We start from the raw sequence: 13,688 nt of genomic DNA, 5'->3' as shown, positions 1-13,688 counted from the left end.
ATTACCACACTGGGCTACGCCGCGCTCGCCCAGGCTGTTGCCAAGACCTGGGGAAGCCCTCCCCCGCAGATGTCATCCGGGGTTTGGGAGGAGAACATAGCTAGAATCGCACTATGTAGCTGGGTCTAACGCCATGTCGTAAGTCTTGAAGTACGGCCTGGTGAGATTCCAGAACCAGGCATCTGGAGGTGTGCTCTCATGTCTTCCACAACATCATTCAGAGGGGCGCATACAAATAGGCCCAACATGTTGAACCGCATAGCTTAGAGTTCATGATCCTTAGATCTCATCTCCTCGCGTTTCCCGCCCCTTGCCCATGTTTGATCAGACGATGGATTCCAATTCCTACCCTACCACATTCCGAACGGTGGCAGAGATCCTCGCGTCAGATTCTCGGCCTGCGCTCTCTTCCCTCACGCCTTCCCTCATCCGTCCCTATGCCATCCTTGCGCCAGCTTGCCTCGTTGTCTGCGCGACTAATGGCTACGACGGCTCAGTATTGACCGGCCTCCAGGGCGTAGTCGCCTGGAACCATGAGTTCGGGAGTCCCAAGGGAGCTCTCTTAGGAATCACTAGCGCAGCCTACCCCCTCGGCGCAATCCTTTCGACTCCCTTCTCAGCCATGATCTCCGACCGTTTCGGGCGCAAATGGTCCATTCTCATCGGCAGCTGCATCATGATCATTGGCGTATTGATACAATGCCTCAGCCACTCCATCGGCCTCTTCATCGGGGGACGTATCGTCGTCGGGTTCGGCATCACCATGGCCCTCGCCGCCGCCCCGGTGCTGATATCCGAGCTCGCACATCCCCGACACCGCGTCCTCTTCGGTTCGCTTTACAACACCAGCTTCTACCTGGGTGCCCTGACGGCGGGATGGGTTAACTTTGGCAGCTATCGCATCCCAGGCTCTTGGTGCGTAATCAAGATGCGAGTTGTCAGCGGCTGCTAACTTGAGGAAAAGGGCATGGCATCTGCCAACTATGCTTCAAGCGGTTCCAGCCTGCATCCAGATGATCTTTGTCTGGTTTCTAGACGAGTCCCCTCGTTGGCTGTGCTACAAGGACCGCGAAGAGGAAGCCTTCAACATCCTCGTCAAGCACCATGGCGGCGGCGACCCGAACGACCCCCTCGTTCTCGCGCAATTCCACGAGATGAAAGTCGCACTGCAGCTGGAAAAGCAAGTACAAGACGCGGGCCCCAAGCTGTTTCTCAAAACACCTGCCAACCGTAAGCGGCTGCTCATTCTTGTGACGCTTGCTGTCGCTGGTCAATGGTCCGGGAATGGGTTAGTCAGTTACTACTTGACTCGCATCTTCAGCAGCATCGGCATCACAAGTCAGCGGGAGCAGACTTTACTCAACGGAGTCATCAGCACGGTGAACTACGCAACCGCCCTCATGGCGGCGGGGTTGTCGACGAAGCTCGGCCGGCGGTGGATGTTCGTCGGCGGCGGAGTTGCCATGTGGCTGACCTTTTCGTCGCTCACAGCCAGTATTGCCGTCTACAACACCAAAGGGACAACGGCTTCGAGCCAAGCTGCGTTGGCGTTCATCTTCATATACTATGCGGCATTCAACCTGTGTCTGAACCCGCTTCTCTTCCTCTACCCGACGGAGATCCTGCCATTCAGATTGAGGGCGATGGGGTTGAGCATTCTTGTATTCGCCAATAAGGCAGCGTCGTTCCTGAACCAGTTTGTCAACCCGATTGGGATGGAGTCTCTGAGTTGGAAGTACTACCTTTTCTATGTCGGATGGCTACTGGTCGAGATCGCGGTGTTCTACTTTCTGTATCCGGAGACGAGGGGGTACAGTCTGGAACGCATGCAAGAGGTGTTTGGGGAAGAGATAAAAGATGATGGGCCAGAGGAGAAGGCATCCATCATCAACGAGATGAGAGCGGTAGAGCACAAGGAGTGAGAGAAGTCCATACTTTCAAACATAATCATTAGAAGACTCAGCGGTGACTTATCTACGATCTAAAAGTAAAACCAAATCAGTCGTACTCGTGCCCCTGGATGATACATATGGTCTTCAAAAACAAGGCACTCTCTTCGATCCGCAGCCAGCAAGCACCACTGAGTTGTCCGTTGAGAAACTCACTGAGAGGGTGCAAGCCAAAAAATGAAAGGGACGAGACTCGAACTCGCGCGGGTTGCCCCACCAGGAAACAGATGTTAAGCTGACCTTAACCTGGCGCCATAACCAACTCGGCCACCCTTCCGTTGGTGATCATGGGAACGGCTCCCGAGATCGGATGTGGATGCCGGAATCGACCGGGGAAGATGTTCATATGCCGGCGTCGTATGGTGTGGGAGAGGCTTAGGGCTTCGGCTACGGAGGGGGAGAGGCTTTGCGGATGGGATCCACGCACTTGGGAGAGATCCACTGACTGACTGAGTCGGCACAAGCTGGGCTCCCTCCGGGTTTGTGGAGCATATGAAGTCAAGCGCGATCAATTCAGCGGGTGGCGAGGTCATCACAAGGTTCAGATTGACGGGAGCTGAAGTTGACATGGCAGAGAAAAAATCAACACGCCGGGCTTGAGTGACCGACCCCGGTAAATGCATATACCAAAAAAAAAAAACATGCAACTACGGGGCGATCGTCAAAGCCTTCGTCCGAACCAACAAGTTGCGATGAACATACCCAAACCTTAGAACTGGGATTGTAATTCTTACGATCAGTGGCTGAGCAGACCCCCAAAACCAACAGAGGATCACGAGTGTCAAAGAAAACCTCAGCCAAAACACAAAACGGTTTGGGGCTTGAGGCGTTCTCAAAGCCGTTGAAACGGTGCCGCAGCTGCTGGAAGACTAATTAGTTGAGCACCTACCTGAAAGCACGTTGCCATCACCAGAAAAACACCTCTAACCCGACCCGGCCTTTTGCGTGTGCTTTCGCAGCCGGGCGCGGGAAGCCATCCCGGGAACGGGACCGATCAACGGGCGCGGCCTTGGCAGAAACTCAATGCATCGTCATTCTCTCCCCCCCATCTTCCCCAACACTTAGGTCGGGAAATAATCATATCAGCATGTGAGGCGGGGGAGATATCCGTACACGGCATGCACGTTGCATCTATTCATCTCCAAGTCACCCGTGCATAAACGGGAAAAAAACAAGTGCTCGGCACCGCATCCCGGGAGGAGGTAAACAAATGCGGCCCAAATCTCCAGCCAGTCCTCGCCAAATAGGGAAACGAAAAAAGAAGCATTTAAGATTAAATATTGGAACTGGGAAGAAAGGGCCCGGGCCAGACGCAACGAATGAATAACCCGACAGCACTGCCTCACTCGCCAAAAATTCAATCTTTCTTTCTTCCAAGCGAGAGAAAAGCCAAGTTTATTCCTCTCCATCCAATGTCGATGAACGGCATCAGGGGAAAGGGAGGTGAGGGTCAATGCCTAGGTAGGTAGGTACCTTACCTAGCCGAACGCGTCTTCCCCACTGCTTCCCGCGGTGCCGCTGGCACTCTAGAACCAAGTTTTTGTTGGCCTTGGGTGCGCTTGGCTCTGAAGATGGTTTAGCTCCAGGTACGACGACGGCGTGATTCGCTGCGTGCCTGACACGGGGGGCAAAGAGCGCATGGAAATGTAAACAGTGCATTGCGCCATCTCGTTGTCGCGTTATCTACTGCGGAGTATGACTTCGAGATTGAAGCGCGACCAGAACATAAACTATGATGATGACGATTGAAAAGACAATGGTATGAATCAATTCAAGCAATGACGCACCAAGAGGTCAATGTTGTCCGCGCCGGCGTTGGTGGTGAGGCGCGCCAACACGAACAAAAATCCAATGATTTACCAACACCATTCTAAAATTAGCTCAGCCTCCTCGAAAGAGTCGACCAGAAAAAAAGAGAAGGGCACCACCTGCGCCCGGTTTTGTGGGCGTGTCTTCACTGGGTTCCCTGTTTCCCTGCAGCGCATTTGGAGGAAAGAGGGCCAATACGAAATGGACGGGCCGCCGCCAGTGGTCCAGAACTTGGACCGGACTCGACCTTGGGCCCTGGGAGTGGGGAGAGATCAGCACACCTCATTTCCGACTCTGGGGGATTGCTGCCGCCCAATGGGAACGCAGATCTGGGTCTGACCCTCTCTGAGTCGCCGGCGCTCACCGAGTCAGGAGCTTAGACACACCAGGCTGTGGTGGTTCATTATGTTACACGGGCTGTTCGGTGTGAGACAATGTCATACGGGCGGTTGTCAGCTTACGATCAAGTCACTGGTGCGCGAGGCATGTGGGATGTCTTTGATGATGGTTTGAATGATTAATCACATTTCCTTCAGTCTATCCGCAGTCTATCCACGATTATGATACCAGAATGCACACATGTCCAGTGTGTGAGTCAAAATACACGCTGCTATTCCCTCATGTGCTGCTCAAACTTTTTACACCGAAATTGCTGCTGCTGCTACTCCCCACGCTTAGTAGAGGAAGGCAATGGCGCCGGCAATGACGGCCAGGGCACCGGTGGAGAGGACCTTGACAGTGGTGGCACCGGAGCCGACGGTGGAAGCGGAGCTGCCAGCGCCAGTGGTGGTGGAAGAGCCGGAGCCGGAACCGCTGCCAGAGCCGGAGCCAGAGCCAGAGCTGGCGGTGCCGCTGGGGGAGGCAGTGGAGACGGTGGTGTTACCGCCGGATCCAGAAGAGCCAGAGCCAGAGCCAGAGCCAGAAGTGCCGTTGCCGGGCTTAACGGTAGCGGTGGAGGAGGCAGTGCCGGTGGTGGTCTCGGTGGGGGTGTCGAAGGTGGTAGGGCAGGTGAGGTTGAAGAGGGGCTTGGTGGACAGGTCCTTGGTGATGGCGAACTTCATAGTGTTGTCGGGGTTGGAGTCACGGAGGTTGTACCAGAAGGTAGGGGTCTTGCCGAAGAGCTGACGGCAGCCGATCTCGTCCCAGTAGGTCTTGGCGTTCTCAGCAGAGGGAACAGCCTCGTCCCAGGTCTCACCAGTGACGGGCCAGCCGGTCTCAGTAACCCAGACGGGCTTGCCAGCGGCGGTGGCGATGGTGGCCTTGTAGGCCTTGTCGAAGAGCTTGCCAGCGTTCTCGATGCTGTTGCCCTTGTCGTTCTCGTAGTAGGGGTACTCATCGACACCGACCCAGTCAATGGCGTCGAGGACGGGCTTGTTGGTGGCGTTTCCCCATACGTCCCAGGTGTCGACGTGGCCGATGGAGACCTTGGACAGAGGAGTGTCCTTGAAGGCGGTCTTGAAGTCGTTGATGAAGCCGACAATGGTCTTGGGGTCGGCACCGACACCAGACTTGTTCTTGACACCGGTGACGGAGTTGCGGTACAGGTCCTCAGAGCCGATGGAGGCACCGATGATGAGGTCGGTCAGCTTGGTGCCGTACTTGGTGACGGCGGTCTTGAGGGCGTTGATCTCCTTGTCGATGTTGTCGGTGCCGGAGGTCCAGACGCCGAGGAGGATCTTGGTGTTGGTGTTGATGGCAGCCTCGAAGGCCTCGATGGGGTCCTCGGTGGAGTAGGCCTGGATGTTGGTGTAGAGACGGACGGCGTTGAAGTCGCCGGGGGCACCCTCGAGGTTCTGGGCGGTCTTGAACTCGGCCTCGAAGTCGGCCTTGAACTTGGCAGAGCGGTCGGCCTTGGTGGCACCAGAGTTGAAGCCAAGGTAGTTCTCGGCGGCAGCGGTGGCCGCGAGGGCGCTGATGGCGACGGCAGAAACGGAGGCCTTCATTTTGATGATGTGTGATTATGCGTGTGCAACTGGGAAAGAATAATCGCTCTCGTGTCGGTCGGGAGGTATCGTAAGACGGATAGGCAGCAAGAGAAATCCCAGAGGCTGTTTATTAAGGCTGGGAGGTGCTGTGGTTGGTCGGGGACTGTTTGGCTGTGACTAAAACAAATAATAAAGAGTGTGGAATAGTTGGGTTTGTTGTCGAGGACCAAAAAGAATGACTGGCAAAGGGAAGGAGGTGCCAAAGAAGGTGTCGACAACGAGTGGGACAAGGCCGGGTATTAAACACACGAAGGAATTCGGGAGTCCGAGTGAGGGTGGAGTGTGGTGAATGAAGATGGAAGGGGAAGGGGAAGGGGAAGGGGAAAACAATGACGGCTGTCGTATTGGCCTTGGACGTCACGAAATTAAGGAGGTCCCCGGCTCAGGGGGGGAGCGTGCGGGGATCACGTGAAGCGACTGGACCTGGACCAGGCCTCAGGTCCGCTGAACAATGCCCGCTGCAGACAACAGGGCACTGCTGGAACTCGTACACAACCCGGAAAGGAACACTGGAGAACCAAGTTTGTTTTCCGGGGCTTGTTGACGAGGGCTGAAAATGTAAAGTCGCCCAGCTGGGGCCTGGCGCGCTGGAGCCGCTCCACTTGTGCTGGAAGATCAGCCAAGGCGGTGAATGCAACCACTGACGCAGGGGAACAGACGCTGCTGCTGTTGATGCTGCCGCTATGGATTGCATTGACTCGCTGTTATTCACACTCGCGTTGTCGTGCGTTTCGTTGTGCATCTGTCATCCCATCTTGTTTGCTTTTTTCTCCCACGTCGCGTCGACTCACGGCACTTGATGACCTGTGCCTGTGCCAATGCCACCCAGATGCCAGACGTGCATCTCAAAACTCATCCAATCTTCCTTCAAATTCATGGCTCGGACGGGAGTGGCGGACGAGGCGCTTGGCTAATTCCCAGCGGCATTCCACTCACCACCTCCAACGGCCCCAAGGCTTGCCGATGATTCTTACACAAGTTGAAACGTCGCGACATCCAACTGCAAATTGACTAGCTTTGTTCCAGTCCAGGTCATCTATCTCTCTGTCTTAGTCGTGGCTTTGGGCGTTGATGCCATTGTGTGAGTCTGCCATGTGTTTACGCTGCATCGGCATCGAATCCTGCATATCTATGTATGCATCTACCGAGATCTCTTAAGTGCATACGCACAGCCCCTGAGCAAGTTTCCAATGAAGTCGGGCAATGCAATGATCATTCCATGTCACTGATCATTGGCAACAATGGTCTCAACCAAGCGTCGTCGTTTCTTCCAAGCCTCTCTTTTCCATGATTCTACATCTTGGCTATGCAACTACCGTTGACCCCAAAAATAAGCAAGGCGCAGCGGCTGTCCTCCCACCGGCAACTGGCTGGCCGGCTGCCTCCGCCTCGGCCACCGGCGAATGGCCCTCCTTGTCTCCCGCACCTACGGGGCCGAATCGGTGCCCGCGGACGACACGGCCGAGACGCGGGGCTTCTCACGCAGCTCAGGAGCAACTTGGAGCGCCGTTCAACCAGGTTCTGTATTCTCAGCTCTACACTAGAGTCCTACTTCAGGTTTATCTCTTGATACCCTACTCTCTCCCAAACATCGAGATCCTCGAGCTCAGCCATTCCGACGCGCTGGTAGAACCCGTTCCCAGCGTCGACGACCATGAGACCGATGCCCAACTTCCTGCTATCCCGGAAAATTGTCCCAAGAAGCAAAACCTGTAACTCTCTGCCTTGTATCTCTTTCTCGAAAGCATCCTCGTCCAAGTCAGGTAACTTGTCGCATCCTCCCGATATGATATCACCGTCCTTGTCTCTTTGGTCCGCACCCAGGTCGTCAGCCTTCATCATGCGACATTCAAGTACCGCATGTCTTGGGACCCTTGTCCCTAGAGTATCCCATTCTTTGACCTTCGCATCTTCCTTGATGAACATCTCGGTGTACTTCACCTGCCGACTCAGCGATGCCCAAGACCAGCTCGGTGCTCGATCTGATCTCTGCGACTCCTCTTCTCCCACGTCTGCATCTATGGGCTTATACCACGCAAGCAGCTCAATGAACCATTTCTTCCACAGCCCAAAGTAATTACTGTCCTCCCACAAAACCTCCAGCTCCCTCGTGGTTCCCCTCAGAGCGTTCAGCCTGTCGTTGGGGTCACTCAGCGACCGCCGAGTGTATTGCCACACAACAGTCTTCCACAGATACATCTTCTCCTCGTCGTCACTACCAAATAGTCCAGCATTGTCCTCGTTGAAGCTAGTCCACGGCAGCCCTTCCAGCGGCTGCAAATAGTCCAACGCGTCATCTCCCCCCACCACACTCTGCAAATCAAACCCTTTGCATTGCCAGAGCAGCTCGTACTCCGAAAAGATCAGCAGCCGCGACGACAGCATGAACTCTTGAAGCACCCATCCACGCTCATCCAACGTGTGCTTCGGCACATGGGGCCGCGATCGAAGATACACCGTCCCCTCTGGACCCTGTCCTTTCGACCCGTCCACAGCTATCTTGACTTCGGGGGTATATGTGCTTCTCTGCCACAAGAACCCATCCATTGCTCTCTTCGCCGTTCCAGCTGCGATGGTGATAGCGGCGTTCTTGTAAATCGTCGCCATTCTCCCGACCTCTTTCTCCTTGTCCCTGGCACAGTCCTGAATAATGCAGAAAGCGTCCACCCAGAGGTACCTGAATCCGAGCTTCCTCGTTACCTTGATCGCGTCCTTCACCGACTGCTGCAAGGTCTCTTCTTGTATGCCGCCCTGTGTAGACATTTTCGTCAGAGTATGCTTGCATAAACGTACTCTCTGTTTACCGCCCCAGCAATAGCTTAACGCGATGTACTCTCCACGCCTCTCCGTCTCATTGACGAACAGATGAAGAGAGGGTTCTTCAATGGTGCCCACGTCGAGGACACGGGAGGGCAAAACTGTGTTGCGAGAGAATTTGCATCCCTCGTGTTTCTTTGCGTCGTCGTCGTTCTTTGGGTGTTTGCATTCATCATAGAGCTGTCTCGCCTTGCTCAGGACTGCCTGAGCCTTGACTTCTCGCTTAAGGGGTCGGCGAGAAACCAATGCCGCCATAGGATCGCCTTTGCAAGTTGTTAGTATACAGCGTGGCGGAAATATAAGACTGTATGAAGGACCTCTCCCACCTTGCTTCGCATAGGGATGAATTCGTATCACAATCTTTGTTTTCGGTGTCATCTCTTTTTTTGGCATGATCTTCTTTTTTGACGTGCTGTCTGTTTTTGGTGTGAAGTATCCCTCCAAAACATTGAAGACCGGGCAACGTGTGGTCCCCGCTTTGCCTGCCGGACGGCGATTTCGAAAGATTAACGGTTTGTTAATGGGCCACCCCGTCTCGTCTTCTCCTACTTCGACAGACTCAGCTATCAAGTAGCATGATGGACACCCTGGTTCGGCGTTGATAGAGCGAAGAAACTCGGTGTGAGTAAAATGACGAAACCCTGCTTTGGAGTTGAGTCTATTCAGGCCTTCTTCCGAAAACATGAGACTGCATCTGGCGCAGGCTATGTCCCGGTCTGAATCACTTTCACCACGAACCCTTCTCGGAGGTCGAGGTGGATAGTCCTCATCTTCCGCCTCCATCGTCGCTGCCTTTCGACGATTATCCGCCCTAAAGGGGAGAGTTAGGCTCATAGTCGGCACCGCGAGACGACAGTTGAGACTGGAACATAGAGCGTGACTAGACCGGAGGATTGTAGGGTATGACCTGAACTCGCTCAAAGATGTAAAACGTCCGGAAGAAGTTCACAATTGTAACGAGAGAGCCGCCGAGGGCGCCATCAAATCTGCCCTGCACTTATGTGGTGTTCCCCCAAGAGGGGCAGTTGGCCGACCCCTGTGGCTGAGTCTGCCTGCAGGAAGGCAACCAGGCTAGCATGCACGAATGCCAAAACAGGGCGAGTATTCAGGCAACCATTGCGACCTTCGACAAGGCTTTTATGCAGTTGGATTGGGGCAAATTGCGACTATGGAATTTGCCTTGGTTGGTATCTACCTATTATCTGCAGTAATTGCAGTGCGTGGGGCATTTCAGAATCAAGGAGTCCAAGGACCACTACATACCAGATTAGGGAACAAAACGTTGAGAGGGGAGAAGAGAAACAACTCAATTGTATCAGGGTATTATCAAAAGAGTCCAAGGTCAACTCATAAACTCGTCGCAATCATCAAAACACAAGAAGGAAGCTTCACAGCCTCGCATAAGCGCGCTGCCAATCGTAAAAGAAAACAATTAACCGCCCGATCCAAACGCCCCCTTCAACCCACATCTAGTCGTGCGACTCGTCCATTTGTTCGCGAGTGTCATAATCCTCGTCGAAACCAATGGCGGCAAGGGTCTTCTTCACGCTCTGTTGAGAACTCATTTCCTGTAGCGATTCGTCAGCAAGTTTTGGCTTGGCGGTTCGGTGAGAAGATACATACCACCTCGACGGTTTCCTTGATGACATATCTGGTAACAAGCACCTTCTGGCCCTGGCCGAGGCGAATGGCGCGGGCAATCGCCTGATTCTCAACGCTCGGGTTCCACTGCAGCTCGACTATGAAGACGCGATTCGCGCAAGTGAGATTCAGGCTGTTCAAACGCATGTCAGTGTTGCTTTTGAAAGGTAGGGATGAAAACATACCCAAAAGCACCGGTGCCAGTCGTCATGATGAGAACCCTCTTCTCATCTTTCTTCGCGAAATCTCTGAGCATATCTTGACGTTGGCTAAGGGAGCAATCGCCATCGATACGGAGAAAGGGGATATTTGCTCTTTCTAGGTGTTGCGCTACCAGGTGCAAAGTTCTCGTCCAGCACGAGAAGATGATACTGAGAAACGTCAATAACCCTCCAAGATAGATGGTCTCAAGCACCTAATCACGTACCTCTTCGTCTCATTCAGGTCGGCTTTGACATCCTCAATCAATGCCTTCATCTTCGTAGATTCCCCGGCGGCATTGAAGTAAACGTCGTCGTCCCTCTTGGAGAGGGCTTGAGCCGGCGCATCAGCCATCTCCACATCTCCTGAGCCTCCGGGCCCGTCGACCCTCACGACAGGGACACCAGAAGGTAACGCGCGTTGCGCTCCGGCAGACCTCATCCAGTTCTCACACACAGGGCAGTTCCTCGCTTGTGTGCCCGCCGTACCGGCAGAATAATCCGACTGCTCGAGACACTCGGAGCAAAAGACGTGCGCGCACCGCTCCTCGAACTCGTTCCGCAGCCGGCTGGATCCCAGAATGGGCATCGGCTGGTGGCACCCATCGCAGGTGATCTCCGCATTCTGGCCAAGTGCACTGACGACGGCCTCTCGTTCGTCAAGACGGTACGCCCGACGGTGCCAGGAAAAGGGCTTCTGGTACGTCCCGTGGTTGCATAGGATCCGTAGCTGGAGGTTCGCCTGGAACAGCCCAAACTTGGAGCTCTTCTCCACCTCCCCGACCTTTTGCTTGATCGTCCGCATCAGAATCTCCTTCGTCTTGTCGTACTGATCACGCTCTTTCGGGCTGAAATCCAGCTCCTTGGTGACTTCCTCGAGACCAGGGAGCTTCAGGAGATCTTTAGTCCGACGCAGGCAGAGGGAGTCAAGCAGTGTGATCAGCCGCTCTTTGACCTTCTGCGGTTCCTCTTCATTTTGCTCGAACGGCAACTCGATGTACCGCCGGAACTTGGCGGGCTCGTCAAACGGCTTGGCGCGGATGAATGCGAATAGGGCGCCAATATCCGAGAGCTTGTTCTGGATGGGCGTCCCAGTCAGGCACCAGCGGGAGTTCGCGCGCAAATCTCGGCAGGCGTGGTAGAATGTCGTCGCGGGGCGGCGAATGATGTGGGCTTCATCGAGTACCACGCGGTACCAGCCGATCTTGTGAAGTAGAGAGGACTTCTTGTCGAATTCTGCCGAGAGGGTGTTGTAGGTTGTAACGACAATTTGAGAATTTTTGATCTTGTCAATGTCTTTCTCCCGGCCGGGACCATGGTACTTGATTGTTTTCAGGCTACCTTGGATGTGTCTGGTGCTTGTTAGTCTTGCCCTCCGATGTCTTGGTGCGTTGGCCTACTTGTCTATCTCGTCGGTCCAGTTGTAAATGAGGACTGCAAATGTCAGCATCCATTTGAGGACTACCATGCATATGTTCACCTACGGGCGGATGACACGACTACTAACGTCGAGCCAGAATAGGTAATATCCTTGGGTTTGTCGTCGTTGCCGTTCTCCTGCTCTGCCCAATCTCGGCCACTTTGAAGAGTCTTGACAATGAGAGAAAGGATGGACAGGGACTTGCCCATACCCATCTCGTCAGCCAAAATGCCTCCGCCGCGCTCTTCCGGTTTGGTACGCTGTTTGACGTTGGTGATTTTGTGGCGATACCTGGGTTTGTCAGCTTATGCATGCACTACGCAAGGTCGATGTGAATGTACCAATCACTTCCGTCAACCTTGACCGGCTTCCAAAGGCGATAGGGGTCCGGAATCTCACCAGACTCCCTCTGCAACATGAATCCGAGTGCCTCTTGCTGGTGTCTAGTGCAGGTTAGTGGATATGGGTCGATGAGTCTCGTCCAGTGACATACTCACATCAGGAGTTCGTTCTTGAGTCCCTCACCGCCACCCACCTTTTCGAGGTTCTTATGTGTATCCAACCTTTGGTAAACCTCCAGCATCATCTTTCTCAAATTCTCTTCTCTCGGTTGCCTCTTCGCCGCCCCGCCGCCATTGACCTCCCTCACAGCTTCGATGGCCATATCTCCAACCCCATCAAGCTGGAGCACGTGCGGGTTGTCATAATCCACGTCCTTCCTAGGATGCGTCGGCTTTTGCAACCAAAGCTTGCCTTCAGATAACTTGTCGCCAACATATTGCGCAGTTCTCCTAGGTCCGTAGACATTAATGTCAACCTTGACCATCGCTTCAACGGGCTTCTTGGCGCGGCCAATGGTTTCTCGGAGGGTGACGGTCGGCGCGATGGGTTCAAACTCGACGCCAGCTCGGGTCAGCAACGGTGAGATTGTCTTGCCGGGTCCGGAGCGTAGGTAGCCGAAGTCGGTTTTGTCCTTGAAGGCGAGGAGGACATGATCTTGTGAATCTGAGAGTTCGAAGCGTTGGTATTGTGTCTTTCCTGCGGTCATTGCTGCTTGATGGGCAGCGACAAGCTTCGAGTCGATGACGGCCATTTCACCAATCAACTTGACATCCACATTGTAGAGCTGTTATTGTGAGTTGACATTCTTACCACAAAAGATGGTGAAGGGTAGATGGGATGAGATGAAAGTATGAAATATTTAGCATACCATCCCGTAGCAGACTTTGTCAAGGTCTTCATCCCCAGCCGATGAACATGTATCTGAGCCAGTAACGAGAGACTCGGGGTCCATAGAAGGCGAATGAGTGGCAGGCATAGAGTCTGCTGATGATCCTGAACCTGATGGCGACGGCTGGGATACGTACGATCCACCTGGCGAAACCATCGTCATGTTCTGGTCGGCCCATATTTCAAGCTCCGAACCCAGGTTATAAGGGGCATGTTCAGTGCCGAGATTGAGGTCTAAACATGCCAGCTGGTCGGTGGGTTCGAAATGTGTGGCGTCGTAGCCGGAGTTAGGGCCGTTGGACAAAATGCCGTTGAAGAGATCGTTCATAGAGGAATAATCCTCGAGGACGGGGGTTTCGTGTGTGTAATCCATGCCCATCCCCATGCCCTGGAACTGGGTCTGGCGAGGGTAGTTTCCCGTGTAGTCGTCGGCGCTCTGGTACGAGGACCCTGAAATGGAACCGTGAGGGGACATGAACGACGGGTCAGGGTATTGGCTATGACCATCGTCGTCTACATCATTCAGAAGACGCTTGAGAGACATGTTGGTTGACGGGCTTGACGTTGATGTTGACGGGAATGCCTGTCCCGTGTGTTGGTGGGTGGTGTTCATGATTTCGTAAAAGTCCTCGCAACC

The 13,688-nt window shown here is 54.0% G+C and overlaps 4 protein-coding genes across 4 annotated transcripts; 1 reads left to right on the top strand and 3 right to left on the bottom strand.

Moving 5' to 3' along the window:
* Positions 1-331: 331 nt before the first annotated feature.
* On the top strand, positions 332-1,922 carry CGCS363_v001910 (Lactose permease; the record flags this gene model as incomplete). The annotated part of the gene is made up of 2 exons (XM_036633759.1): positions 332-915; positions 965-1,922. The coding sequence occupies 2 exons, from the start codon at positions 332-334 to the stop codon at positions 1,920-1,922; spliced, it is 1,542 nt and encodes a 513-aa protein (XP_036501808.1).
* Positions 1,923-4,432: 2,510 nt separating this feature from the next.
* eglC-0 (putative glucan endo-1,3-beta-glucosidase eglC) lies at positions 4,433-5,701 on the bottom strand (the record flags this gene model as incomplete). The annotated part of the gene is made up of 1 exon (XM_036633758.1): positions 4,433-5,701. One exon carries the CDS (start codon positions 5,699-5,701, stop codon positions 4,433-4,435), a length of 1,269 nt encoding a protein of 422 aa, XP_036502874.1.
* A 1,590-nt stretch (positions 5,702-7,291) lies between these two features.
* On the bottom strand, positions 7,292-8,506 carry CGCS363_v001908 (uncharacterized protein; the record flags this gene model as incomplete). The annotated part of the gene is made up of 1 exon (XM_036633757.1): positions 7,292-8,506. One exon carries the CDS (start codon positions 8,504-8,506, stop codon positions 7,292-7,294), a length of 1,215 nt encoding a protein of 404 aa, XP_036502873.1.
* A 1,523-nt stretch (positions 8,507-10,029) lies between these two features.
* CGCS363_v001907 (SNF2 family domain-containing protein) lies at positions 10,030-13,595 on the bottom strand (the record flags this gene model as incomplete). Its single annotated transcript, XM_036633756.1, has 9 exons — positions 10,030-10,128; positions 10,184-10,334; positions 10,387-10,572; positions 10,629-11,753; positions 11,802-11,835; positions 11,886-12,112; positions 12,163-12,264; positions 12,319-12,947; positions 13,032-13,595. 9 exons carry the CDS (start codon positions 13,593-13,595, stop codon positions 10,030-10,032), a joined length of 3,117 nt encoding a protein of 1,038 aa, XP_036502872.1.
* Positions 13,596-13,688: the final 93 nt, after the last annotated feature.

Source organism: Colletotrichum siamense, assembly GCF_013390195.1.
Source record: "Colletotrichum siamense strain Cg363 chromosome Unknown KSG_Cg363_contig01, whole genome shotgun sequence".
Classification (NCBI taxonomy): domain Eukaryota; kingdom Fungi; phylum Ascomycota; class Sordariomycetes; order Glomerellales; family Glomerellaceae; genus Colletotrichum; species Colletotrichum siamense.
This window is presented reverse-complemented; position numbering and strand designations above follow the sequence as displayed.